The sequence below is a fragment of the Cornus florida genome, unplaced genomic scaffold, assembly GCF_030987335.1.
Source record: "Cornus florida cultivar Cherokee Brave unplaced genomic scaffold, ASM3098733v1 CherokeeBrave_3.0.0_Hap2_Chr06, whole genome shotgun sequence".
Lineage (NCBI taxonomy): Eukaryota > Viridiplantae > Streptophyta > Magnoliopsida > Cornales > Cornaceae > Cornus > Cornus florida.
The window spans coordinates 77778171-77805675 of NW_026775576.1; the positions used below are offsets into that span (position 1 = coordinate 77778171).

The 27505-nt window shown below is 34.7% G+C and overlaps 2 protein-coding genes across 8 annotated transcripts; both read left to right on the top strand.

Moving 5' to 3' along the window:
* Positions 1 to 7370: 7370 nt before the first annotated feature.
* On the top strand, positions 7371 to 15808 carry LOC132312201 (uncharacterized). Of its 7 annotated transcripts, none has more exons than XR_009483219.1 (4): positions 7371 to 8381; positions 8454 to 8498; positions 12515 to 14887; positions 15051 to 15808. XR_009483219.1 is itself a non-coding variant. In XM_059810469.1 (4 exons), exons 1-3 carry the CDS (start codon positions 7430 to 7432, stop codon positions 12517 to 12519), a joined length of 1002 nt encoding a protein of 333 aa, XP_059666452.1. In that variant the 5' UTR covers positions 7371 to 7429; the 3' UTR covers positions 12520 to 12563; positions 15051 to 15808. The 7 variants fall into 7 exon arrangements, 5 of the variants coding, with proteins under 5 accessions (XP_059666452.1, XP_059666451.1, XP_059666455.1 ...); XR_009483220.1 differs by lacking the exon at positions 15051 to 15808 and having other exon boundaries at positions 12515 to 14442; positions 14582 to 14745; XM_059810469.1 differs by having other exon boundaries at positions 12515 to 12563.
* A 3374-nt stretch (positions 15809 to 19182) lies between these two features.
* LOC132312202 (protein HOMOLOG OF MAMMALIAN LYST-INTERACTING PROTEIN 5) lies at positions 19183 to 25896 on the top strand. The gene is made up of 6 exons (XM_059810473.1): positions 19183 to 19333; positions 19444 to 19544; positions 20841 to 20950; positions 24078 to 24153; positions 24339 to 24479; positions 25014 to 25896. Exons 1-6 carry the CDS (start codon positions 19240 to 19242, stop codon positions 25758 to 25760), a joined length of 1269 nt encoding a protein of 422 aa, XP_059666456.1. The 5' UTR covers positions 19183 to 19239; the 3' UTR covers positions 25761 to 25896.
* Positions 25897 to 27505: the final 1609 nt, after the last annotated feature.

Here is a 27505-nt window from a genome sequence, read left to right on the forward strand (position 1 = left end):
AATCCGAACTCGTGCTATTTTGGCTCTAATTAAAATTAGATGTAAATTGGTTCAACCCAATCAACTCTAATTTACAACCCTGTAGTATAGTTACCCAATATTGTATTGATCCGTCAAAATCCAATTCTAACACATCCAAATATGGATAAAAAATATGTGGATTTGGAATAAAATGTAAGTACATATATATAATAAAAATATAGTAAATATCACCATCAAGAGCGAGAATGTAGTACAATTCAGCCAGCTGATTTTGGTGGTGGAATGATAGAGTACATTAAGATAGTTGACATATTTAGTGCTTCAAGTCCTTCTCTTCGATAGAGTGCAGCTATGTAAATTTTGGCAGAGAAAGGGATCCCGATTGCCTCAAGGAACACATCAGTCTCTTAGGGGTCATGGTATATCTACAATCGTGTGATCTGTATAGTTAGTGAAACTAAAACAATTAAACAAACAAAAAGGACTAGTCCATACATGAGACTTCCGCCATTATGAGATCTAAGAATTAATACATTATAAAAATTGATAATTAACAAAACTGCCTGATGTGTCCCATCATGTCCATTTTAAGTTCTTAGAATATGAAAAGGGAGGTTAATCTATTTGATTTAGAAAGAATAAATCTCATTCACTACGGATTATATCTCAATATACTTATAATATTGAGAGTAAAAAAGCACTTAGAGTAGACAAATATGAATAAGAGTTGGATTCATAAATTAAGGTACAAAAATTACTAGTATATCATTTTTTAGTAGTTTAAAGTTAATTAAAGAACTTTTTTATATTTTTCATTCATCTAGTAACTTGGATTTGGATTCTGAATGATTGTTTTAAATCAGTGGCTTATAAAAGCGTATAACACTTTAAAGAATTATTCTAAATCACACCATGGATGTGATTAAAAACACACAAACTACCTTATTTGAAAACACACAAACTACTTTATTTGAATCCAAATCAATAACCATGAAGGAAATAAAAATAACATTAGATCAATATACGAAACTTCACAAGCCCCTTCTAGATGAGTGACAATATTTATAAATATTTTTAAAAAATCATCTAATAAATCCGTGTTGTGTAATCCAGAATCGATAAAACACATTATATAATAGCATTAGCTTATAGATAGGAACAATATTGTTATTGATAAAAAATAACACAATAAATTATTAGATTTAGAATGGAGGGAAATGTACCATTCCTCACGTATGTTGGATTCATTCCATTTTAATTTCTTCCAATATTTCAAGGATGTAATACATTAAAATACATTAAATTCATCAATAATTATAAAAAAAAGAATATGAAATTCATTTCTAAAATAAGCAGGTGGTCACTAATATATCCTCTGTAACTAAGGCTAGCATGCAAACTGAATGGAAGGAAATAAGAGTTAGTTGATGCATCAAAGTGTGACTACGGCTAGCTAGCATCCAAACTGAATGGGAATGACTAAGAGTTAGTTGATGCATCCAGTTAATGTGAAACATAAAAACTTTTCTTTTTACATATATATATTTTTTATTTTCAATTTTAGTTTAGATCGAAAATCATGAGTTTGAATTCATATTGAAATTTGAGAGAAGTCATCAATATATGATGATCTGAATGTTAGAATCACTGCTAGAATCACTTGTACTGCTAAGACTGTTACAGAACTTTAATTAATTTCTAACTTTATACTGAGAATTAAAAAATGTGATGTCTTGACATGTGGCATAAAAAATGAAATAAGAGAAACCATGAAAAATGAAGTAACCAAAGGACCATGAGAACCCAATGCATTGGTACTGTCACTGTCCCGTCTAATCATGAAAATTGTCATGGTTTCTTAAACCATGAAAAATGAGTTAAAAAATGTCATTTCTTAAAAAAAAAAATTCTGTGAAATTGTTATGAGCTACACGCTTACACCATATTCATCACTATTAATTTTAAAAATTGCAGGGAACACATTCACGAGTGTCTAATTCGAAAGTGTTAGTCTAAGGTTCATAATAATAATAATTTTATTTTTTTAATTTATGGTTACATTCATAAAATGTTTGACGGATAAAGTGCAAACACTGCTACAGAGACATAGAGAGAAATTATCCAAAACCCTAATCAAGAAACACTATTAATCTTTTGAGTTTGCATGGACAATCGAACCAGAGATGTTAGAGTTTCAACTATAAGTTATATTACAAATATTAAGGTGTAAAATTATATAATGATACTTAATTTTAAAATACATATATATAATGCAAATTAACAATACCATGCATATATTTAAAGGATAATACTTATAGATATTACGGTCAACATATTGTGGTTACCAAAGTCTTAAAAGGAATGGAGGACAATTGAAAGGATATCACTAATGTAGATTTTTGCACAAATGGAAACATAAAACTTGGCTAAGTATAGAGAAGTATCCATTTGAGGGTATACGAATCAGTCACCCTTTATCGCTGCAGCTTAAGACTTAATTTGAAATAAGTAGTAATTGTAGTAAAACCTATGACTATAACAATGCTTGCCCTAAGGAAGGAGCCATTGACTGTTTTTGGTAATGGGAAGCAAACAAGGAGTTTCCATTATGTTTCGAATCTGGTATGAGATTTTCTATGCATCTCTCAAATTGCAATTGTTTTTCTTTATGTTGTCTTTATTTTATACTCTCTTTTTTTCGTTCTATTATTTTTTTGTCCTTTTTTTATGTTGATGTCTTACTTTTACTAACACTTGCATTTGGATATGTCAATTGCAAAGAAAGATTATGTTTCTCTATTCGCATATTCACTGTTTTGGACTTACATTGACAATGAAATAGCAAATAGGGGGATTGATGGGTCTTTCATTAAATAATTGTAGGTGTGAACAGTGACATCCCATTACTCTAGTTGAGGGTTGAATTTGAATCCATGATTCCACAGTGACATCCCATGACAAGATGAATAGTGTAAAGATAATTTATATTCTTCTTGTTATTTGGAGTTTTGCCACTTGTATGTATCAGAATTATCCTGATGATCTGAACGTTAAGAAAGCACAAACTGATCTTAATGTGATGTGAAATGATTCTTTTTGTTGACGATTTTGTGCTATATTGTTGGGAAGAATACCTAGTGCCTGTTTGGATTATCTTCCAAAACGTTGCTTTTGCTTTTTGAGCTCAAAAGCCATTTTGGGTAGCGATTTGATTATTGTTTATTCCTTCTTCTTCTTCTTCTTCTTCTTCTTATTTTAATTGTAATATCACAATAGTGCCCGGTACAAATTTACACTTTTTAGTCTTCTGTATGTTCAATCAAAATTATTTTAGTATTTCTTTGATCGCAAGGTTGCTAGTGGGTAATTGATAGATTAATTGATTCATAGTGGTTATGGCATTGCTGGACACTAACCTTAGCTTTATTGATTTCTGACACCTTATTGTTTTGCTCTAATTTTGCAGCATGAGCATTAATGGTTAGGAAGTGATGATTCCTCTCGTATTTTATGGGGTAACTATATCTGAATGACCACCTCTTGTTATCTTCTTTGGAATCTAGAATGTTTTTTTTTTGATGGTCCAATTGCAATCATATACTAGAATGAAAATCAAAATCTTCTATATAATTGTAATCAACCCTACTGTACCCATATACTAAAAAGAAAACTGAAATCTGCTATACAATTATATGTTATGCTTCAAACTCTCTCTGTAAAACAAAAGGTCTTAGAAATGATAACATTTCAGAAAGTCATTATAGATACTGAGAAAAGTCCTCACTTTGTATGTAGTATAGTATTCAAGGGTACTCTTCCCTAGGTTATGCATGTATTTCCATCAAGGTTGCAATTAAGATGGCTAGTACCCGTCATCTTTGGTAGCACAGCTGCGAGCTTGCAACTAGGATGCTTCAGAAAGTCAGCTGGTTTTGTCTGTGGTTATGATCATTGAGACCGGTCCAATTAGCCTGCTCTGTTTTTTGTGGGGTCACTGCTGCATATGTTGGACATTCATTAGTTATATAGCTTGCATAACAGTGAACAAAGCCTGCTGCCTTTGTATTTCACCTAACATCTCCCGCCCCTTTTTGTATGTTTGTAACTGTAATAAATTCAATCTTTTATTTTAAGTGATGCAGAAGATGTATATGTGTTAAGTGCCAAGTATATTTAAATGTGGCATCAAACTATTAGCATTTCAATTTGGATCAATTATTGGATTTGGGTTTTCCAAGCCACGGTCATTGTCATTCCTTACTGTCATATTGTCATAGCCAATATCCCCGTCCTGGTTCAGGTTTTTGACATAAAACTTAAAGCAGTAAAAAATATTCTCAAAGCTATACAATTCTTCGGCATGATCTTCATTTATGGCAATGCATGGTTAACTAATTTGTTATGTAGATCTTTGTATATATAGATTTATGTATGGAAAATCTTCAGATAAGCACAAAGACCAGTTACCTTTATTGAAAGTGGTTGTTGCAGCTTTGTATCTGGAGAGCACTACATGTTGCAGATCAGAAATAGAACCTGAGGCAATGGAGTAGGTGGTGTGCCCAGTTGATGAATATATTTTGGTTGAATTGTTTAACGAGTATTCATTTTGGTTAAAGAACATTCAATGTCTCTTGCAATCATACTCTGGGGATGTCTTTTCTGTTCCATAGATCTGAATCCTTTCTCAAATATGTAAATTCTTAAGCATTGTACATTTTTTTTGTTGCTTATGGTGCTCTAAGCTTGATCTTCATTTATGGCAATGCATGGTAGTTACTGTTGTGGAGATGAGCTCATGGTTGTTTATGCCGTTTCAATAGTATGCTTTAGATATTAACTCGTAAATGCTGTTTCCCGGAAATGGTCTACTTGGCAGGAGGATATGAATATTGTAGACTACCTTGTTGTCATGAAATGTCTTCTAATGCAGCTATCCTCGAGTTTTTACAGTTTATCCTAATAGTGTTCCTGATTGCCATTTCCATGTTTGTGAACTCCGTAAGCACTAGGAAACATACTATACTAGGGTAGGGGACATGTTGCTGTGTTCCTCTGTTTCCATGGCGTTTCTTCTAGTGCAATGTGGTAAATGCATCTTCCTCACGGAGTCTCTGTGATGCTCCGAGGGGCCTCCAATGGAGGAACCAAAGTTTTAGTCGCAACTTTGACTGATAATTTGGACCCAACTCAAATGTGGAGAACCATGTATCATCATCCCGTGGTTTATGAACGTCGTTTTGATTTTCCAAAATTATAGATTGAATTACAAGACTCTTCTCAATTCTCGCTCTCATTGAGCTTTAAAGGAAAAGTAATCGTGTTACTCCTATGAAACCTTTACCTTTCCGGTTTACAAAATTTCGTTTATATATATTCCATGTATTTTCCTTTCAAGCTTATAAACTTGGCTCTTAATTGCCTTGCATGTGCTTCTAATAGTGTAAGCTTGTATTTCTTAGTTCATTTTCTTTTCATTTTCGCTGTAAACCTTGTAACACTGGATTCCCAATGATCTTAGCTATTCGACTCAAGTCACTCAATTAGTCGTCGTAGTGGTTTTTGTCAAATCAAAACATTGTCTCGAAACAGACAAGACAGGTTAAAAAGCACTTGATTGTCTTCATAATCTAACTCAAATTCAAACCTATCAGATCAATCGTACGTTCAATGACCCCATCACATCTGTATCAGCTGAAGACAATACATGAATGGACAATATATTTTCATCAACTCTCAACTTCACCCTACATTTGGTGTTCATTTACGCATGAACAGTAGTTCAGCATTATAAATAGAACTCATTTACGGAAGGAAAAGGGATCGTGTTACTCCTATAAAACCTTTACTTTTCGTGTTTACAAAACTTCATTTATGTTCCATGTATTTTCCTTTCAAGCTTGTAAACTTGGCTCTTAATTGCCTTTCATGTGCTTCTAATAGTGTAAGCTTGTATTTCTTCGTTCATTTTCTTTTCGTTTTCGCTGTTAACCTTGTAACACTTGAATTATTAGGTTTCTTTACTCCATGAAATTTATAACCAGTTGCTATATATGACCCAAACACTTGTACCCACCAAAGATTTGTAACCTCCTTGGACTACTATTAGTCAATGAAGTATAGCATGTTACATGTTAATTAAAAGGTACTAGTTTGTTGCATTTTATTTTGTTTTGGCTTACGAGACGTGAACAAATGTCAACCAATACTTTTTTTTACCTCAAAAATCAAAGATTGATTGAATTAGTATTAAAGTTTAATGACCATTGATAGGTCTTTAATTGCAAGCATGAAGATTTTAGACATATATAATAAGATACATAAGCTTAAATATGAAACAAAGAAGATAGTAAGCAAAATTAAGAAAGATGAGCATTGGTCTGGGTTGGAACAAGGTGAAATTAGGGCATTTTGAGAGACCAAGCGTCGGTTTTGTCAGCCATTATGGCAATTTGAGCAGCAAGCTTTTAGTGGAGTAAAAACTATAATGGATGTGGAGCTACAGGGTGTTTTGATGAAAGGAGTGGGAAATTGTGTCTGCGGGAAATATTTTTACTTAATGGAAAAAATCCCTTTAAAAGTATAATTTTTGCCTTTATTAGCGAGACGATTTTATTCTGTTAAAGTTGGACAAATACGAAAAATATTTATTTACGAGAACTCTATTAAAATCCCGTGAAAGTGTGATTCTTTATGAATGTATGCGTTTTATTTTATGTGTTTTTTTTGTTTTTTTGTCATTGTAAGAGTGTTTTTACAGGGGAAAAAAAAAACATTTGGTAAAAAAGTTTTTTTTTTTGTACAGTATTAAAAGGTTTCATGAATTCAATATGATGTTTTTACATGTTTTTATCCTATACCAACAGATACTATAACAATGAACAATCTAAAAAAAAAAATTAAAAACTTATAACATTTTTTTCCAAATATATATTTATATTTCTGCTTCCATAATTTTTACAAGATCTAAAACATTATCAAATATACTTTTCTTACTATTCAAAATACTCGCTCATTATTTTGTTAAGGATTAAAACAAAAACAAAATAAACAAAACACCTATCAGTCCTAAAACAATTAAGAAAAAAAAGAAAGAAAAAAAATTATATTTGATCAACAGTGGTTACGTGGTGAACGGTGATGATGCCGGGTATTCTGGTTCAGGACGCATGCGTAAGCCCACACACAAGCTAGACAGGAGGCCCGTCCCAAGCGTCTTAGCCTCACCGCGTCGCGGGAGTAATACTACCATGTAACCGCTCAAACGTGAGCTCTTTTATTAAACAACAGTTTCTTAAGATATTTGAATAGTCAAATAAATCAGTGGTTAAAAAAGGTAGAGCTGATCATTTGACGAGGACCAGACTCCTACGGTAGTATTTCTCAATTGGACCTTAAAAAGCGTGGTTAGTTTAGGGACTCTTTTGAATCTCGAGAGTCGAAAACAATGCCCGCGAAAGTCGTCCTTCGCACTGGAAACTACTCGTCTGAAACTCCACTCATCGCCGGAGCTGGTGAACGTGACCGGCGAAAAGCTTGGAAAAAATGGGAGCTGCTTGTTAGGAATTTGAGTCTGGTGACGGTAAACTTCTCATTGATCGGATTTTACGTTGTCTTCAGGAGTTCGAAGCTGAATCACCACATAGGGTTCCACTCGATATGGCTTGCGGTCCTGCTTTTCATCGTCCATCTCGCTGTCACTGTAATTCTCCGCATGAGGCGACCCTTTCGCTCCCTCGGATTTTTCTCCGGCGTGATCCTCAAGTCCATCACTGACCTTCTCACCGTGTTTTTCACCGGGTTATTGACATCTCAGGTAACTCGGTCAAGACCTCACTACTTCTCTCCTTCTCCTGGAGTCGATTACTTTCTCTTCAACTGCACCGGTCCTTTAGGCGTTTCATCCCTGGCTGAACTGAGCTCCACTGGGGAGCAAATTTTAGTTCCATCATCCTTCCTCGCAACATTGAACCCTAACGCTAACCCTAACCCTAACCTACTTGACTTGATCTTAGCTGGGTGTAGCCAGCCGATTTTAGTTCCACCATCCTCTCTCCAAACATTGATCACTGAACCTAACCCTAACCCTAACCCTAACCCTAACCCTAACCCTAACCTACTTGACTGGCAGATCGTTGTGGCACTGGCTCTAGTGGCTCTGTATTCCCTGACCATGGCCACCCTTCTCCGCCCCGGGCTGTCGTTTACCCTAACCCCTGTATCACTCTATATCTCCTTCTTTTTCTTATTTGCTCTCCACGCGGATTCGGAGTTCCCCCGCTTTTATTTTGGGCCTTTATCCATCTACTCCATTCTCTTGATTGGTATCAAAAATTATATTGAGTATCGTGCCGACGATGCTCCAGACACACAGACTCTGGCACAGAGATGTGAGTTAAGTGAGATATTGGTATTTAGTTGTTAGTATCCTCTATTGTTAAATTATCTTCAAATTTTGTGTTGAATTTCAGCTTCTGTGCGAAGGACCGCGTTGCGCGCACAGAGACAGCTCCAAGGTGAGATGTTCTGTAAACTATGGTAAAGTTGTTCCTCTAATTGGATGTGGATTGTTAATGTTTAATGATAAGTGCATTGCATTCCCTAATCATATTCGAGAATACATTTATGTTTAATATATGTTTGTCACCTCAAGCAGTTTGATCTGCCAGTTCTCTTCTACTTGTAATTTTGTTTAATGAGAAATGTTTATTGTTTCTGTTCTTTGCTGGTGGCAAACAAAGTATAGATATTACAGTCAGCATATTGTGGTTACCAAAGTCTTAAAAGGAATGGAGGACAATTGAAAGGATATTAATAATGTTGATTTTTGCACAAATGGAAACATAAAACTTGGCTAAGTATAGAGAAGTAGCCATTTGACATTATACCGATCTGTCTTCATTTTTTTTGCCTGTGGTTTCACCGAGTATCACTGCATCTTAAGACTTAATTTGAAATAAGTATTGATAGTAGTAAAAACTATGACTATAACAATGCATGCCCTAAGAAAGGAGTCATTGACTGTTTGTGGTGATGGGAAGCAAACAAGGAGTTTCCAATATGTTTCAGATCTGGTATGAGATTTTCTATGCAGCTCTCAAATTGCAATTGTTTTTCTTTATGTGGTCTCTATTTTATAATCTCTTTCCTTTTCTTTCTTTTTTTCTTTTTTTGGGTTCTTTTTCTATGTTGATCTCTTACTTCTACTAACATTTTATAATGGCAATATTGCCCTCATATTTCTGACCAAAAAAATAAAGAATTCCACCCCTATCCCACATTCATAATCGTTCTTCCTTCTTCACCACGGTCTCCTCTCCTCCACATAATCACTCGGGTGCTCCCTCTCCTTATTCACCCATCTCTCTTCCCGCTCTGCAAATGCTAGACTCTTCATTTTACCCATTTCTTATATAGAGAAACTAGAGAGCGAAAAAAAAAAGTGTATATATATATATATATATATATAGAGAGAGAGAGAGAGAGAGAAACTAGAGATAAAATATAGAAGTCAAGAAGTTAGGGCTGGGTATGCTATACTGTTTTATTTTTGGTTGTGGAGGTTAAGAGGAACAGGTTCTGTGTTCTGATAGTTGAAGTTATATTCAATTTGAAGTTTGGTTTGTTGAATTAGGGTTTTGGAATTGCTGATTTGTTTGTCACATTTGGATGTTTGTCTCATGCATCATCTGTCAATTGCCAACCTCAAAATTTACTCGGCATAGCAAGACTAAAGTCCATTGGGCAGTGTATGAATTCTGTTGAATTTCTAATTTCTTTCTCATATAACATATCCAATATCCAATATATATATATATATATTTATGGGTAAAGTGCAAATAACCCCCTCACTATATACCTGAAAGTATATGAACATATATACCTACAGAACTGATTTTTGGTTTTCTAAAAAAATAAAAGAGGAACAAACTGAATTGAATTCAACATTAACCTCACATCTGTTTTCTGTTGTTTCCCTTACTTTCCTAGTTCCTCACCAACCAACAAAACCAAATTTTAGTCTAATTCCGTTCACTGCTCTGGGCCACGCTTAACAAAATACACGTGCGAACACGTACACTGACTTTGTGTCTCAAACCCTTGTTCAATTGTGAATAAATTTTTAATTGTGTTTCAATTTGCTGCTCGTCCTTGCGTTGGATCGTCATTGCAATTCTTCATCCCATTCACATGAACCATGCTTCAGCAGAACTCCAGAGCCTTTGTACATCCTGAACTCCAACGCCAACTCCACCAATTCATTTTCGGAGGAGATGAAGTTTGATCAACAGTGCTCAACAAACCCACTTTGTCACTTAGTCTTTGTTTCTGCCATGGTCACCGCCAGTCCTTTGGCATTCACTAAGTTTCCAAAGCTCATAAAATGTATATGACAGAGAGTTAGAAGATAGAAGACTGTTGGGTGTTTCTATTTTTATTTTGCCTTAGGGGCATTTTAGGTATTTCAGTGTTCAAATTGAGGAAATATCCTTATTTGCTCAATTTGGAAAATGTAGGGAGGTTTTTTGAACACCGGGGGTATACGCACATTTTTTTATAGCAGGGTTTATTTTTTTGCTCTTCTACTTGTAATTTTATTTTTGTTCTCATGTAACTGAACGAAACTGGTTTTACATTACAATGAGAGATTTAATTATATGTAAATCAGTAATTCAGTATATTTCGTAGACCTCAATTGCTGTACTAATTGTTCTATTAAATTCAGACACTAAGATATAGTTAGTTACTTACCAAATGCACTGCTTCAGTACTTCATTAGCATTTCAACCATACAATGCATGATCCAATATCAACTACACAATATTGCTAGGCAATATTTTTCATAAAACAGAAAAAAAATAAATAAATAAATAAATTCGAACAGAATTTGTTTGGTGATGCTCAGAGTATTTTCCCAACCCTTTTTCTTTTAAACTCCCCATTTGTTTTTAGCAATTTCATAGACAAGACAGCGCAGAGTACACCTCAATATTCTCTTCTGCATTCTATAACTTGATTGAGAATCCTAAATACTTCTATTATATATGCCCCTGAACTTTAATTTATTTGTTATATCCTAAATACGTCCATCATATATGCTACTGAATTTTTATTTATATATTATATTTTTATCTTTTGGGGAAAATTGCTGAATTTGTTTTAGTGAAGTATTTGATTCTTGTGCTCCAGATAGTGGGGAGCTGAGGGAATTAGGGAGAAATGTTTATTCTTTCTTTTCTTTTCTTGTGGCAAACAAAGTATAAATTTTACAGTCAACATATTGTGGTTACCAAAGTCATAAAAGGAATGGAGGATAATTGAAAGGATATCAATAGATGTAAATTTTTGCACAAATAGAAACATAAAACTTGGCTAAGTATAGAGAAGTAGCCATTTGACGTCATATGAATCCGTCTTCATTTTTTGAGCCTGTGGTTTCACCCTTTATCGCTTCATCTTAAACTTAATTTGAAATAAGTAGTAAGTAGTGATAGTAGTAAAAACTATAACAATGCATGCCCTGAGGAAGGGGCCATTGATTGTTTTTTGTGGTGACGGGAAGCAAACAAGGAGCTTCCAATATGTTTCAAATCTGGTATGAGATTTTCTATGCATCTCTCAAATTGCAATTGTTTTTCTTTTTGAGGTCTTTATTTTATACTCTTATTATTTTATTTTATTTTTCCTTTTTCTATGTTGATCTCATACTTTTACTAGCATTTGAATTTGGATATGTCAATTGTAAAGAAAGATTATGTTTCTCTATTCGCATATTCACTGTTTTGGACTTACGTTGACAATGAAATAGCAAATAGGGGGATTGATGGGTCTTTCATTAAAGAATTGTAGGTGTGAACAGTGATAGTCTTCCATGACAAGATGAATAGTGTAAAGATGATTTCTTTTCTTTTTGCTGTTTGGAGTTTCACCAATTTTATGTATTAGGATTCTCTTGATGATCTGAAGGCTAAGAAAGCACAAACTGATCTTAATGTGACACGAAATGATTCTTTTATTGATGATTTTGTGCTATTGGGTTAGGAAGAACGCTTGAGAGTCTTATGGTCTTGTACTCTTAATTGTAATCAGTGGCATTACCACAATAGTGCCCTGTACAGATTTATAGTTTTTAGTTGTCTGTATGTTCAATCAAATTATTTTGTTAGTTCGTTGATCACATGGTTCCTAGTGGGTAATTGATCGATTAATTGGTTCATAGTGGTTATGGCATTGCTGGACACTAACCTTAGCTTTATTTCTTTCCTTTTATTTTTTTTCTGACTCCTTGTCTTCTTCTTCTTTAATTGTAATCAGTTATCGCAATAGTGCCCTGTACAGATTTATAGTTTTTAGTTCTCTGTATGTTCAATCAAAATTATTATATTACTTCTTTGATCACATGATTCCTACTGGGTAATTGATTGATTAGTTGGTTCATAGTGATTATGGCATTGCTGAACACTAACCTAGGCTTTATTTTTTTTCCTTTTATTGATTTCTGAATCCTTATTGTTTTGCTCTAATTTGGCAGCATGAGCATTAATGGCTGGGAAATGATGATTCCTCTCGCATTTTTTGGGGTAACTATATATGAATGACCACCTCTTATTATCTTCTTTGGAATCTAGAAATTTTTTATTAATGATCCAATTCCAATCATATACTAAAAAGAAAATCGAAATCTTCCATACAATTGTAATCAGTCCAATTGCACCCATATGCTAAAAAGAAAACTGAAATCTGCTATACAATTATATGTTATGCTTCAAACTGTGTTTGTAAAACAAAAGGTCTGAGAAATGGTAACATTTCAGAAAGTCATCATAAATACTGAGAAGAGTCTTCACTTTGTATGTAGAAATTAGTGTATAGCATTCAATGGTACTCTAGCCTAGGTTATGCATGTATTTCCAGCAAGGTTGCAATTAAGATGGCAAATACCCATCATCGTTGGTAGCACAGCTGCGAGGTTGCAACTAGGATGCTTCAGAAAGTCAGCTGGTTTTGTCTGTGGTTATGATCATTGAGACCAGTCCAATGAGCCTGCTCGGTTTTGTAGGGGGTCACTCCCGATTATGTTGTACATTGTTTAATCAAACTACCCTAAGGTTTGATTGACTTTACTCTCTATACCCCTGCAGTCAATTTCTTGTTACGCCAGTTAAAGTCAAGAAAAAAAATTCACCAAAATGCCAAAACTACCCTTGTTGGTAGCAGAACATTGTTTGTTTCTCTCTCTCCTCTGTACATGCCTCTTTCACTTTCCTCTCTCTTCCTCTACTTTTCTCTCTTTCTTTTCCCTCTCTATGTAATTATTTACATCATTACATCTTTCTGAATATATTGGCATCTTCACTCTATAATATTAGCACCAAATCTAACGCGCCATAACACGCATATATATTTATAAATGTCAAAAACGAATGAAAATCAAAAAAAAAAAAAACTATTTTATCTCTGAATATATCGCCATCTTCACACGGTTGTATATATATAACAAATGAAAATCGAAATAATTTTTTTTGATTTTTTTTTCTTTTCAAATCCATAGGTTTGATTGACTTAGAACAATCCTATATAATTATGTTTGATAATATATATCAATATATATATCACAACATTTGGCCTGATTCAACAACTCAGTGAATCATGGCATTTGGCTTGACTCAACAAATCAGTGGATGAACCCACTATCACATCATTTGGATTGATATAACGATGATTCAAACCCAGTTTCACAAAAAAGAAGATTCAACCCTAATTTCACAAGAAGAAGATTGAGACTGTTCTCACCATCGCCGCCTTCTTCCCGACCACAACTCGAGATCAATCTCAATGGCAGCCAAAAACCTTCTTGTCCTTTCACTGGTGAAGCATGGTGGCGGCGCAAGGGCATGTGTGTATTTTCTTCTATGTGTACTGGGGTGTATGTATGCACTTGTGCTGGTGTGTGTGCTGGTGGAGGTAGATAGAGAGAGATGGTGCGACTGTGGAAACTGGAGGGGGGTGGAGAGAGATGAATAATATTAAATTGTATTAAATTTGAAAGTATTTTAGTAATTAACCTGGTAAGATGAGGGCATTCAAGTAAATGCATACAAAATTTTAGTTCAAGTAACAGGTCGCTTGTTTGATAGGGGTGTCGGAATAATTCTGCAAAAACTTTAATTTGAGGGTAATTAGATTAAACCTCAAGGGAGGTGAGAGTAATTTACCCTAAATTGAATCTTTTTATTTTAAGTGACGCAGAAGATGTATATGTGTTAAGTGCCAAGTATATTTAAATGTGGCATTAAACTATTAGCATTTCAATTTGGATCAATTTTTGGCTTTGGGTTTCCCAAGTGACGGTCATTGTCATTCCTTAATTTCACCTTCCAGGTTCAGGTTTTTAACTATAAACTTAAAGCAGTACATAATATTCTCTATGCTATACAATTCTTCTGCATGTTTTGTCTGGTAAGTTGAGCATTCGGCTTTATTTATGTCTTCGTTAAATCATCTGCCATGTAGGTCTTTGTATATATAGATTTATGTATGGAAAATCTTTAGATAAGCTCAAAGACCAGTTACCCTTGATTGAAATTGGTTGTTACAGCTTTGTATCTGGAGAGCTGACAGGTTGCAGATCAGAAGTGGAACCTTGGGCAATGGAGTTGGTGGTGTACCCAGTTGATGAACATTTTTTGGTTGAATTGTTTCATGAGTGTGCATTTTGGTTTTAAAGAACATACAATGTGAATAGCAATCATACTCTTTGGATGTCTTTTATGTTCCATGGAATTTCTGAATCCTCTCTCTTGTATATAAATACTTGAGCATTCCACATTTACTTTGTGGTTTATGGGGGTCTAAACTTGATCATCTTCATATATGGCAATGCACGACAGTTACTGTTGTGGAGGTGAGCTCATGGTGTTTTTATTCTGTTTCAATAGTATGCTTTAGATATTAACTCATAAATGTTGTTTCCGGGAAATAGTCTACTTCGCAGGAGGATATGAAATATAAGAATTGCTTGTTTTCATGAGATGTCTTCTAATGCAGCTCTCTTTGAGGTTTTGCAGTTGTATCAAATAGTGGTCCTCCTAATTGCCATTTCCTTGTCTGTGAACTCCAAAAGGCATTAGGAGACATGTTGCTGTGTCTCCTCTGTTTCCACGGCGTTCCTTCTCATGCATTGTGGTAAATCCATGTTTCTTGGATGTGTTAAGAGTACATGTGGACGACGAGTTGCAAGTCAACACCTCAAATGTGGAGGTCTATGTATCATCATCGTGGTTTATGAATGTTGTTTTGATTTCTCACTATTATATATTGGGAAATCACAAGACTCACTCTCTCATTGAGCTTAACAGTTGTTGCTGAGTTGTTTTGGTGTCCGCCCATTCCATTTTTGGCCATTCATTATTTGCCACAAAGCTTGACGTGCTGTACAATAGTGGAAGCGTCCAGTACCAAATCGAAATGTACAACGAGTGCTAGTTTTTTTAACCATGGGCTTCTTGAGACACAGATTTAAGTAGATCTCACAACTTGACGCCTCCGGGCCTTGAGGGATTGGATCTGGTTCTGATATTAACTGTAACGGGTCAAGTGTTTCGCGATCTGATCCAAAAACTTAATCTATTAGGTAAGGTTAATACTTAATCCATATATACTCATTAACTTGACCATTCAAATCCAACTTGGGATATATGTAATAGCTCCCCTCTAGAAAGAAAGTACCATTTACAGTAAATAAATACCCTATGTACTTCTTACAGAAAATAACCTAACATGTGGAACGCATTTAAGATATGAATTAAAGTGTATTTTGCTTAAATAGTTTCAATGATTTTGTATAATTCTTGCCATGCTTGCATCCAAATTGGACATTTGGCCCAAGGGGTACTATTAGGGACAGATCCAGGAACTCGTGGGAGGGGGGCAAAAGTGAATTTAATGTAATTTTTTTATAATTTAAAGGGGGGCAAAGTGAAATTTTTATATATTTTAAAGAAAATAATTAATTTTTTTATCATGAATTGATGAGTTGTAAGTGAATTTATCATAAGCTTTTTCTATTTCTAGGTCTATGAAAATCATATAAAACATTACAAGCCCAAAGACCACTTATCGCAATTCACCATTTTATTAACATATTTATGTAAATGAAAATAAGAATTGAACAAGAAAGGTTTATTGCAATTCGCCCTTTTCATTGATATCTTTTATGAAAATGATGGGAGGCACACTTCACTTTTCAAAGTTTGCACCACAATATTAAATAAAATGATAATTTTAACTTTAATTTTACAATTAAATAATTATTACTTTTAAAATGACACAACTGCACTTTCAGATTACTTTTTTTTTAACTATACCAATATATATGTTGAATAAATTGTCTCTTTTGACTAAACCAAAAATTTAAAAAGTAACCATTAAAATAATAATCTCTTTTGACATGAAAATAAATAAATATATATATATATATATATATATATATATATATTTATTGAAGAAATTATCTCTTTTGTCAAGATCAAAAAATTAAAAATAATAAATAATAAAAAAAGGTATGAAAGAAGAGGATTAAAAAATATATATATTTCTATTGAATAAATTATCTCTTTTGATAAGTGTAACGACTCAAATCCAGGGGATTCGGATCACTAATCGAGTCCTAACCCGAGGCGAGGTCACACAAAGGTAAAGGGGTCATTTCAAGTAAAAAAAATGGGAAAATAGCTGACTATAAGAAGTTAAGTAGGGCTCTCTAGCATCACAGTAGACAATTTAATTCATTCCATAAGTTTTCAATGGCCATAGGTATGGTTTCCCACGCATTACCCACTCTTGGTTTGAAGGATTCTCCGACACCTCTTCACTAAAACAGCTATAACTCTCAATGTGATTGGAATTTGAGGATGATATTGATATCATTGGAAAGCTGACTTCGAACCGGTCACTTTAGACTCAAGAACGACCCAATTTGGGTTTGAAACCTGGGAGTTATGGCTATTTGAAGTTTGGGTTAACAACTAGTGGGCAGGTAAGAGTGCTCGATTGATCGAGCCTAACTCGATCGATTGAGTCCAACCTCGAACGATGGGGCTGAGAGCATGAAATTTGAGGTTTTCTCAAATTTTTCTAAGTATGAAAGGCTTCGATCAATCGAGAGGAAGGCTTCGATCAATCGATCGATCGAGTAACCAAAAAAATGGTCAATTTGGTCTCTTGGGAAGCTTTGGTTGGTTCCTACATTGAAATTTAAGATAGATGACACTTCCATACACTTAAAACCTATCCCAAAGCAATCATAAAAAATATAGATACACTCTTAAAACATCATCCATACGTTATAATGGTTTAACATACATTATTAAATTGCACATCGTCCCAAAACTTCAAGGTGAAAACGTAATTGTCATCCCCAATATCACTTACATGCCCAAATTATACAAATAACATCCTAAAAGAATAAGTTTACAAGTTAGAGACCCTTAAGAAGTAGATAAAACTAATCATTGATTACAAAAATACTACAAAAAGTGATTCTATCAGCGTCATCTACCCTTAGGAAGATCCTTCGTCAACCACGTCATTGCCATAACCTGAAAGTATTAATAGAAGGGGTGAGCATGGAGGCTCCGTAGAAGATGCCTAAGGCGCTAACTTTGGACTCTCAACCTTGGTCTTAACCAATTCCAAACGTGGCCTTTACTTGCTCTAATTTCCACCTACGATAACCGACTTTATCGAGATGAAATTGATACTATCCCTGGTTCTAAATCCGATAATCATTTGGGGTATAGTATTAACGTTACATGTCCTACACCGAACCACGCTCCCTCTAGGTCAAGTTGGCACCGGACTCGCGATACCCGATCCATTTCTAAGTTCCATTTTCCCGCAAATTCTAAGATGGCCTAATTCATCAAGTGTCACTTGGCCTTCCTTGTGCGAAGTGTCAACCTCACATGGTTACTACCTTAAGCAAACTTACCACATTGCCCTCCCTCTTCTATCATAATGCCATGCTTGTCCCTAAAATATCTCATCTAATGTATAGATACATGTGTATATATGTGTGAAAAGACCACAATGCCCCTCAATGCAAATGGCACAACCGGGAGAAGTTCTTGAGCCCGAAAATTGTCCCGACTTCCGAAAAATTCTAAAAATGATACCGTCATTTCTAATTGACTTAAAATAAAAATTAAAAAATGCATTTCTAAAACCCTCGGCTCGAAAAATGATTAAAACGACCCTTTGGGTCCTCATGACACGCAAAACGAGGCACAAAAAATAATAATATAAAATTTTGAAAAAATTCGGGACATTACAATAAGACCCAATATATATATATATATATATCAAATAATTATTTCTTTTGACACCCATCAACAATTACCAAAAAAAAGTAATCTTTTTTGACAAGACTGAAAAAAGAAGTTAACTTTGTTGAATAAATGTCTTTTTTCATTGTGTGTGTGTATGTGTGTGTGTGTGTGTGTATATACACTATGGAATAAATTTCCTTTTATTAATACTAGTAAGAGACCGTGAAATTAATTTATAATTTTAATTTTTTTAAAAATTACAGAATAATAAAAAATAAAATAATTTCTTTTATGAATAATTAATTAGCAATTTGTTTTGAGTAACTGAAATTTTAAATATTTATGAAATCAATTGTATCATCCTTTTGCACATTTATTAGTACGAAACAAGATTTTAGAGTAAAGATTAAAATTTAAGGAGTCACGTTTTCTCATTTAAATAATTTTTAACCATAAGATAAAAATACTAATTTTAAATAAATATTAAAATTCAATTGGTGTTTTATTTTAAAACAAGTAGAAGAATTTTGAATTAAAATTTTAATTGGTATTTTATTTTAGTTAAATTTAAAATTAGTTTATGGAGGGTTTCCAAATTGATATTTTATTTTACTTAAAATTAAAGTTAGTTTATGAGAGGTTTGTTTGTTAGGGATTTTATTTTAGTTAAAATTAAAAAAAGTAGAAGAATTTTAAATTAAAAACTCAATTGAATTAGTAGAAGGATTATAAATTAGAAATCATTTAAAAAGAAAAATAGATATACACACTTGTTTTGGTAACAAAAAATTATGCACACGTGGCGAAGCGTCGTCGTTTCCAAATCAGCCCTTGCCTTGTCTCCACAACGATTCAAAAGCCTTGTCTAGTCTCCACAACGATCGTCTCAGCAAAAAGTAGGAGTTAAGCTTTCTCATACTGTCCAACGATGGCGATCGAGAACGAGCCAGCGAAGCTTCTTTTGCCATACCTTCAACGAGCCGATGAGTTGCAGAAACACGAACCCCTAGTCGCCTACTACTGTAAGTCTCTAGCAGTTGTAACGTTTAATAAATTTGAACCCTAATTTCACGATTCTTAAGACGTGTTTTTTCTATGAATTTGACGTTTTCGATTCCTAATCCATCCGCAGGTCGATTGTATGCGATGGATCGAGGGCTAAGGATTCCACAGAACGAGCGCACAAAATACACCAATTCCCTCCTTGTTTCCCTCATGAAACAACTTGAAAAGGTCAAATTATTCAACTTTTGAATAATTATTACTCTTTAAAAGGTGCAATATTTTAGTTCTGTTGTAGAATCTAAAACCTTTGTTCATGGTTCTTCCATTAATATGTGATGGGTATTGCCTTTTAATAAATTGTTGAGTTAAATTAACTGGAAATAAAATATTAAATCTAACTGTGAGTGTTTGGTTTTAGATAGCCAAATGGTTACCTATGGAAATCCAATTGAAGTTCTTTTTTCTTTAATTACTTTGGGTGCATTTTTTTTTTTTTTTTTTTTTTTGCACTATGGACATCCAATATATTTTCCCCTGCCTTTGGGATCCAAAATGATAGAAAATTCAAGATTTACAATTTTTATCTCTCTTATTATCCTTCCTTTCCCTCTATAAATATATAGAGCTCTGTATATATTTTTTAAGAGACATTCCCTCGATTTCCCAATGGAATTCCATTGGCCATTCTGATATAGAGGATGTGTTATGGACTCTTTATTGAGCTAAGGTGGTTGTTTATATTGAAACTTAAACCAACTACAATTTGTTTTTTGGTTGTGATCTCTCAAAGTTCAAGGGTTTAAATATGGAAAAGAATCTGAAGTCCAAAACTTTCTTGTATTTAAATAGTTCAAAATGTGTTGAACTTGAGATTCAAAGCATTGTTCAACATTGTGTAGTGCTTCTACTTGTCTAGTCCATGAAGCAAGGACACATTTGGAATTATCTGTGAATTTTGTGGCCAATCCCACTTTTTTTAACAAACGAAATAGAAGTTCTTTCACCTAAAATAGGGGCGTTGGAGAAGATAGGAAACCTTGTGATGTTTGCCTTGACGTTTTGTGATTCTAAAATGGACGTGTTTCTCTATATCTCGTGGATTGATTTAGTAGTAGTTACATGCAATACATCCATCACCAGAAACACCAAAAATATCTCAAGTATTGCCCCTGAATGTACATGTCGGAGTGAATTATGTTGGTGCTTTACATTGTTCTGGCTGTAGTAACATTCTTCCTTAACTCCGTTGGCATAAGGCCTCTGGACATGATGCAAAGGTCTTGTGCTCAATACCTGGGAGCGTCAAAAACCTCCTCCCTGTGCTTATTTGATACCAGTAGTTTTGGGGTAATTGTAGGTATGCAAATGATAATTAACATTATTTTTTGCAGACTTGAACTTCTGCCAAGGAGACTAGCAATGCAATTTAAAGTTGAAGCTTATTACTGATTAGCAATTGTCTGAAATTGATATCCTCTCTATATCTACAATTCATTGGTTTCTACTTGTTCGGTCATTTTACAGGATAAGATGTCGCTAAAGTTGGGGCCTGATGACAGCTTACACCTGGAGGGATTTGCTTTAAATGTCTTTACGAAGGCAGACAAGCAAGATCGGGCTGGGCGAGCAGATCTGTACGATAAGTTTTTTTTCTACCTTTTCCATGATACTTATTTTGCAAGGATTTGAGACACATGCCTTGAGGCATGTAGTCTCTCTCAAATTGATTGAGGTCCACACAACCAATTATGAAGCATTTTCTCTCAGTACACACCTTATGCCGAGAGGCTCCCTTTATGTTTGTGATGTATACCATGTGTAAACCAAGTTTTGTAAATGGTTAATGGCCAGTTATGAAAACTAAGTCATAAAACAATTCCCGGTATTATGTTCTTTAGCAATCAGCTTCCATTCGGAGACTTGTGAACAAGCTAAACCCTACTATTATTCAAGGAATGTTTTAAGTGCCACCGACCTCATATTGCCTAAAAGTATGAAGGTGATACGGCTAGTGATGGGAACGGGTTGGATTCAGGACAAATCCCCTTTCTGGACCCCACCTTAGGGAGGAGGTAACCATCCCCAAATCCATGGTGAGTTGGGTTGTGAAAAAATTAAAATTTCAACAGGGTGGGGTGGGTCTCTTTGTGAGATTGAAAATAATTTGTTATATTTTCTAAGGGAAAATTACATATTAATCCTACTTTTCATTTTCAAAGACCAATAAGTTCTAGAAAATTTTGCTATTTAAGATTTTTAATTTTCTTAAACCAATAATTTCAAGAATATGTTAAATAATAAAGGGCTGAATGGGAAAAAAAAATTATTACTAGTGGAGTTACGAATTTAGTTGGAAATATTTTAATAAAAAAGTAGGGCTTCTTTGTCTTAATAGAATTTCATAGGACTTCTTGGTCCTTACAATTGAAAAGTAGGACTAATCAGTAGTTTTCCCATATTCTAACTGCCATGTTGTTATGCTGCCCCACTGTTCTCGAAACCGATTTTTAAAAATACATTTTACAGGTGGCATACACTCATCTCCGCCATCCATAATGCACAGTGAATAATTACAATTTGGATGGAGTGGTGAGGCGTAGTTGCTTTAATAGATAAAGAGGTCCCTTCATTTTTACTGAATCCGTTGTGGGAAGAGAGTACTCTATCCATCAGTCTATTAGCGGATATGAGACCATACGCTACAAAGGCATAAAAATGTAGTACTGCAGTTCCTCTTTTGGTAGTAGATGAATAATCCTTTTTCCCTCATTGGCAACAAATTAAAATATAGGAAGTATTTATGAAGTTTCAGTATCTTATAGGATGTCCAGCGTGCACATTTTGTATCAAGGGTGGATATAAACTTCTGAATCTTTTTTAAGGGTATCAATGTACAATACCTGCATAATAAGGGTGACCTGGGTATTCCCTGGTCTTGGACCTGCCCCGAATTGGAGTTGATTTTGCACATTTGTCCCTTAATCCACCCTACACCATTTACTGATTTCTTAAACATTGTTTTTGTTGGGGCAGGCATGGGGCCAGAGTAACCCAAATAAATTAGGTTGATTGCATCCCTAGAAACAGCTAAAATACTTTTGCAGCTGATTTGAATTTTTTTTTCCCTTATCAATTGTTTCTTTGTATTCAAAGCTAAATGGATTAAATGAATAAAACAATATCGTTTTTGCACATTAAGATTTTGTATATAAATTTTCCCTGGTAATCTGTTTTATTTTTAGTATTTTATGAAATTCTAAATGAACAATTTTGACGGAAGACAAGTCTAGGATTATTTTTTTAAAAAAATATAAAGATAAACAAATATTTTATCATATACGATTCAACATTTCAGGTCAACTATTCTTACTCCCTGTCTCCGCTCCAAATGAGAACTCTAGAAAAATTCACTCAGGCTAGTCTTCATACATCTCTCCACACCAAGTCTACTGAATAGAAGGAATTTGAGCCTGCTGGTACCACCCCTCCCCCGGCTTACATCCCGGTGTACATGGACAGGTTTTAACCTATATCAAGAATAGTCTTTCTATCTAATTGCTAACCACTTCCCCCTAAGTTCCCTTTCACAAATGGCTTCTTCGTTTGAGGTTCCACCAGTTCATTAGTAGTAAAGATGTGATACTACAGTCCCCGGTTCAAGCAGGCATCAATGCCTTCAACAGGTGCACGTACCCGCTGTTCCCCTGGGAAGCGAACTTCCTTATGAGTGGTGCATAAAAATTAGTACAGCTTGTCTCCTGTAACACAAGGTTTCCCCATTTTTTTGTCTATAATTTTATTTTCAAACCGTTGACAAATTTATGTGATAGTTTGTGTTAAGAATCATGCCTAATATTGTGAGGGGGCAGGATTGATGTACCTATCAAGCACCTGTCAAACTTTATGATATAGTATCTGTTAGAGAATACATTACTCTTTGAAAATGAGAAAAAAAAATAAAATAAAATAAAATAAAAAAATAAAAAAAATAAAAATAAAAAATAAAAAATTGAACATTATATGTCTTGTATTTTGCAACAGATAGCATAGTAGTACATTTTTTACATCATGATTTATCTTCCATGGTAGCACCAGATTATGTAATTGCCCCCTCTACTAATTTTGATATTATGAACACTTTGTGATATTGTGGCCAAATAACAAGAACGGGAAGTCATTGATCTGGTGACTTTGTGCAGCAAACAAAGACAAAGCAGAAGTCCTCTTATAGTTGTAAGATAGACTAGAATCACTCCAATCACCATTAGTTTATATACTGATAATATCTCAAACTGATATAGATCAAAAATCGTTACAACAGAGAAAACAGGCTTCCCTTTAATAAAATAGCCAATAATGACCTCTAATCTTCCCTAGACAGACTTTAGAATTCCCACACAACATTAATAAAACCCTAGAGCTTTCCTGACTAATCACTTAATAATTTCTTAATTTAAAGCTTAATTACTACTTAGTTACCAAAAAAAGAATGACTCTTTTTCCTTCTTGAAGACACTTTTTCAGAGCTCCATTAATTATTTGCATCACTTTGCCAATCTAGCTTGTTTTTCACAACAGAATCGAAGCTTGAATGATGGGTCATGCCCTTACTAATGTTTAATATTAGTGTATATATATTGTCTGTGAGATCAGATAGTTCTCTCTCTCTCTCTCTCTCTCTCTCGGTGGGCATGTGTGTGTAAAGTTAAATTTTATTTTTGTTAATTGATTGACAGTTAGAACTTGTTGAGTTTGTTACAGGAACACTGCAAAGACATTTTATGCTGCAAGCATATTTTTTGAGATTCTTAATCAGTTTGGTGAACTTCATCCTGATGTGAGTTTAAAGATCACGTTATTAAATTTTACATTGACAGGTTACTTTACTCTATAAAGGCTATAGGCTAAAAGGATTCAGTTTTAACTAGCTTTGGCGTAGTTTATATTGTTGTATCTCAAATTATATAAAGAATATTCAGTTGACTATATTGTGTTTGGTTTCATGTGCATGCCTTGTAACAGCTTGAGCAGAAACAGAAGTATGCAGCATGGAAAGCCGCTGATATACGAAAAGCTATAAAAGAAGGAAGGAACCCTGAACCAGGCCCCCCTGGTGGTGATAAAGATCTCTCAGTACCATCAAGTTCACCTAGCAGTGGATATGTATGATTCTGAACTCTCTAATAAAATGTTTTAACCTAGTTTGAGTGATGTTGTTATTGTGAAACTTAGCATGGGAGACGAAGTATGAGATTAGTTGCCTGTTAAACCCAATTTAAAATTACTTCTAATCAACAACAACCACTGAATGTCTCGTATTTGCACCAAATATAATAAAAAAAATATTCAAGGCAGTACAACATGAGAGAGTTTTGGTTTTTCATTGAATTTTATTCATAGATGAACCAATTTCACTTCTGATTAACATCTATGCAATGGATTTGATGGCGAAAACTTTGATGAACATAGTTATCATCATTGTGGGTTCTCAATGCGCAGTAGTACTCAACAAGAGTCTATAATGCATTAGTTAAAGGATCTACTGAGTTTTTTAGTTCACAAAAAACTGAATAGAAAATATATTAAAAGAAACATAAAAAGTTAATAGATGTATTCATCTTAGAACTTGATTAGAGAAGAGTTTAATAAGTTGTTAAATATTTTTGAAGAATTTCATGCTATTTTTTTGCTTGGCAGGATCTCGAACCGAGCAGATTTGAGCCAGATACCAAACCTGCACCAGAATCTGAGCCATCACCTCAGTTCTATGATGAAGTTAACACCCATCATTCCGCGAATATTCCACCATCACCTCCATCAAATATTCTGCCATCACCTCCATCAAATATTCTGCCATCACCTCCTCCTTACCGTACTACCAGTTATACTTCCCAGGATTTTCATCCACCTCCTTCAAGCAACATATCAGAGAATTCTACTTATTTGCAGCCACATCACCATCAACCCTACCCGCAAGAGCCTCAACAGCATTTGCCTCAAAATTATCCGTCCCAAGAGCCTCAACATCTTCTGCCTCAAAATTATCCGTCTCATGAGATTCCCTCGTACTCATATCCCAATTTCCAATCTTACCCTAGTTTTACGGAGAGTAGCCTCCCAGCAGCACCATCTCATTATCCTTCCTATCATCAGGGCTCCGATGCTTCCTACCCTACCTCATCAGCTACTACCCAACCGAACTACCAAACACCTGCTCAGTATGATTCAGGCAGCAGAAACGGAACTGTTTCAGAAGCTGTACCAACTTCTGCACAAACATATCAATATGACAGCAATTACCAGCCACCAGCTGAGAAAATTGCCGAGGCACACAAGGCCGCGAGGTTTGCAGTTGGCGCTTTGGCATTTGATGATGTGTCTGTTGCAGTAGACTTCCTTAAAAAATCACTTGAACTGTTGACGATCCCATCGAAGGGTCAGTAGAATTGATAATTTGAACTCACAGAGCTGGGAGTTGTTTCTATGTTATTCCATCTCATCTTTTATGGTTTGATTTGTAAAGTCCATTGGATCTTTTCTTTCCCTTTCTTTTCTAATGAAAAAGTTGCTGTATTCTATATGATCACTGACCGATTTGGAAGTTAATAGTTGGATTAAGTCTCAGCAATCAGTTTGTGAAATGTCAATATTTTGGTTCTGCTGTGGTCTTCCCTTCTCATCACCGTGCATAGGTGGAATACTGTGTTTTGCTGGACCATCACAAACAAGAAGTATATAATATTTCAGGACACGATTGTGTATCTCAGTATCTGAATCTAGCTTTATTCAATGTCAACAGTCTCAGTGAATGGTGGGGGTGCATCGGTAATACAAATTGAATTTCAGTTTGGTTTCATGTCTCAAACGTGTTGGTTCTAATTTCAATTTTTTAGAAACCGTTAAGAATAGTTCAATTCCGATTTAGTCTAAAATCGTACGTTAAGAACGATTCACTGGATCGATCATGTGCAACCCTAGTAAATGGTTGCGGCACCCTGGATCGATCATGTGCAACCCTAGTGGATGGTTGAGGCACCCGCTTTCTATATTAGTAATTTAAATTTAACAGTTAGGACAACATAGAATCGGAGGGCTGTATTTTCCTTGAAATTTTCTTTTGTACTCGGGTGAAATGATGTAATATGAAAGTCCCTTCGCTTTCATCACCAATCAATTCAACACTATATCTTCAAATGTAGTAAGTAAAGTAATTATTTTGGACACAATATAGTTTGTAGTGATTATAGAGCCATATATTATTGGTGGTATCAATTTGATCTAATCAAACAAATCTACGCTGATAATAACAAAGCTTATCTAGGAAAATTCCTCTCTCTTGCAGAACCCGCCTAAGCAGCCTTCATAACCTCATTCAGAACACTAATTTACTGAAACCATATTCAGCCTGGTGTGGTTAATTCATTTCAGAAGAAGAAATGGGAGCAAATCTCTGCGTTTTCCGGCAAACAAGCCCTAAAAGGCTGCCAAAACAGGACGCTGATCATCATGTCAACCGTGTCGGTCTAAAAGCATCCATTATCAAGTTCATGAAGCAGACATGTCCTCGCCCAGCAAAGAAAAAGCAGCAACGGTTGCACTCACATGATCAGAAGCTGTTAACGGATACGAGTCAGCTCACTACTCTGGAGGAGTGGATCTTGGCTTCACCGGCCCTAAATGAAGGTTGCACCACCAATGGAGGACATGACTTTCATGTTGTTAAACAATGCTCTAATAAGGTGTACCCATCTTTAACTGGAGACTTCACCAGACTACGAGTGACGGTTGGTGAAGTTGACAGAGAAGAAACAGAAGTTTCTTCATGGACGGTTGGTGAAGTTGACAGAGAAGAAACAGAAGTTTCTTCATGGAGCAGAAGCCAGAGTGGGAAGACAAAGAAGAGGGTGAGCTTTAGAAAACCAGAAGTTGCTCAAATAATCATATTTGATATATCAGATGAATAATATGAAGTTTGATTGAAAGTGGTTTGCTTTTGTTGTTCATGGTTTGGGGCCAGTTTGGAGTCTGGACTTGAAGATGTCTTGGTCCATTTTGCCAGTTTTCCAATTGTTGCATTATAAGAAATTAGTTATAACCTTCCCCTCCACATAGTAGTCTATGCATTTACTACCATACCATGTCAACTCAGTGGTTGATTGTCATTTGATGACAAACTCATCAAAAAATTT

Bases quoted from the DNA above. Each gene is read 5' to 3' on its own strand.
- LOC132312201 (XM_059810469.1), top strand. From the start codon at position 7,430: ATGCCCGCGAAAGTCGTCCTTCGCACTGGAAACTACTCGTCTGAAACT. The intron at 8,382-8,453 runs GTGAGATATTGG...GTTGAATTTCAG, and splicing joins GGCACAGAGATGTGAGTTAA to CTTCTGTGCGAAGGACCGCG.
- LOC132312202 (XM_059810473.1), top strand. From the start codon at position 19,240: ATGGCGATCGAGAACGAGCCAGCGAAGCTTCTTTTGCCATACCTTCAA. The intron at 19,545-20,840 runs GTCAAATTATTC...GTCATTTTACAG, and splicing joins TCATGAAACAACTTGAAAAG to GATAAGATGTCGCTAAAGTT. The intron at 20,951-24,077 runs GTACGATAAGTT...AGTTTGTTACAG, and splicing joins CGGGCTGGGCGAGCAGATCT to GAACACTGCAAAGACATTTT.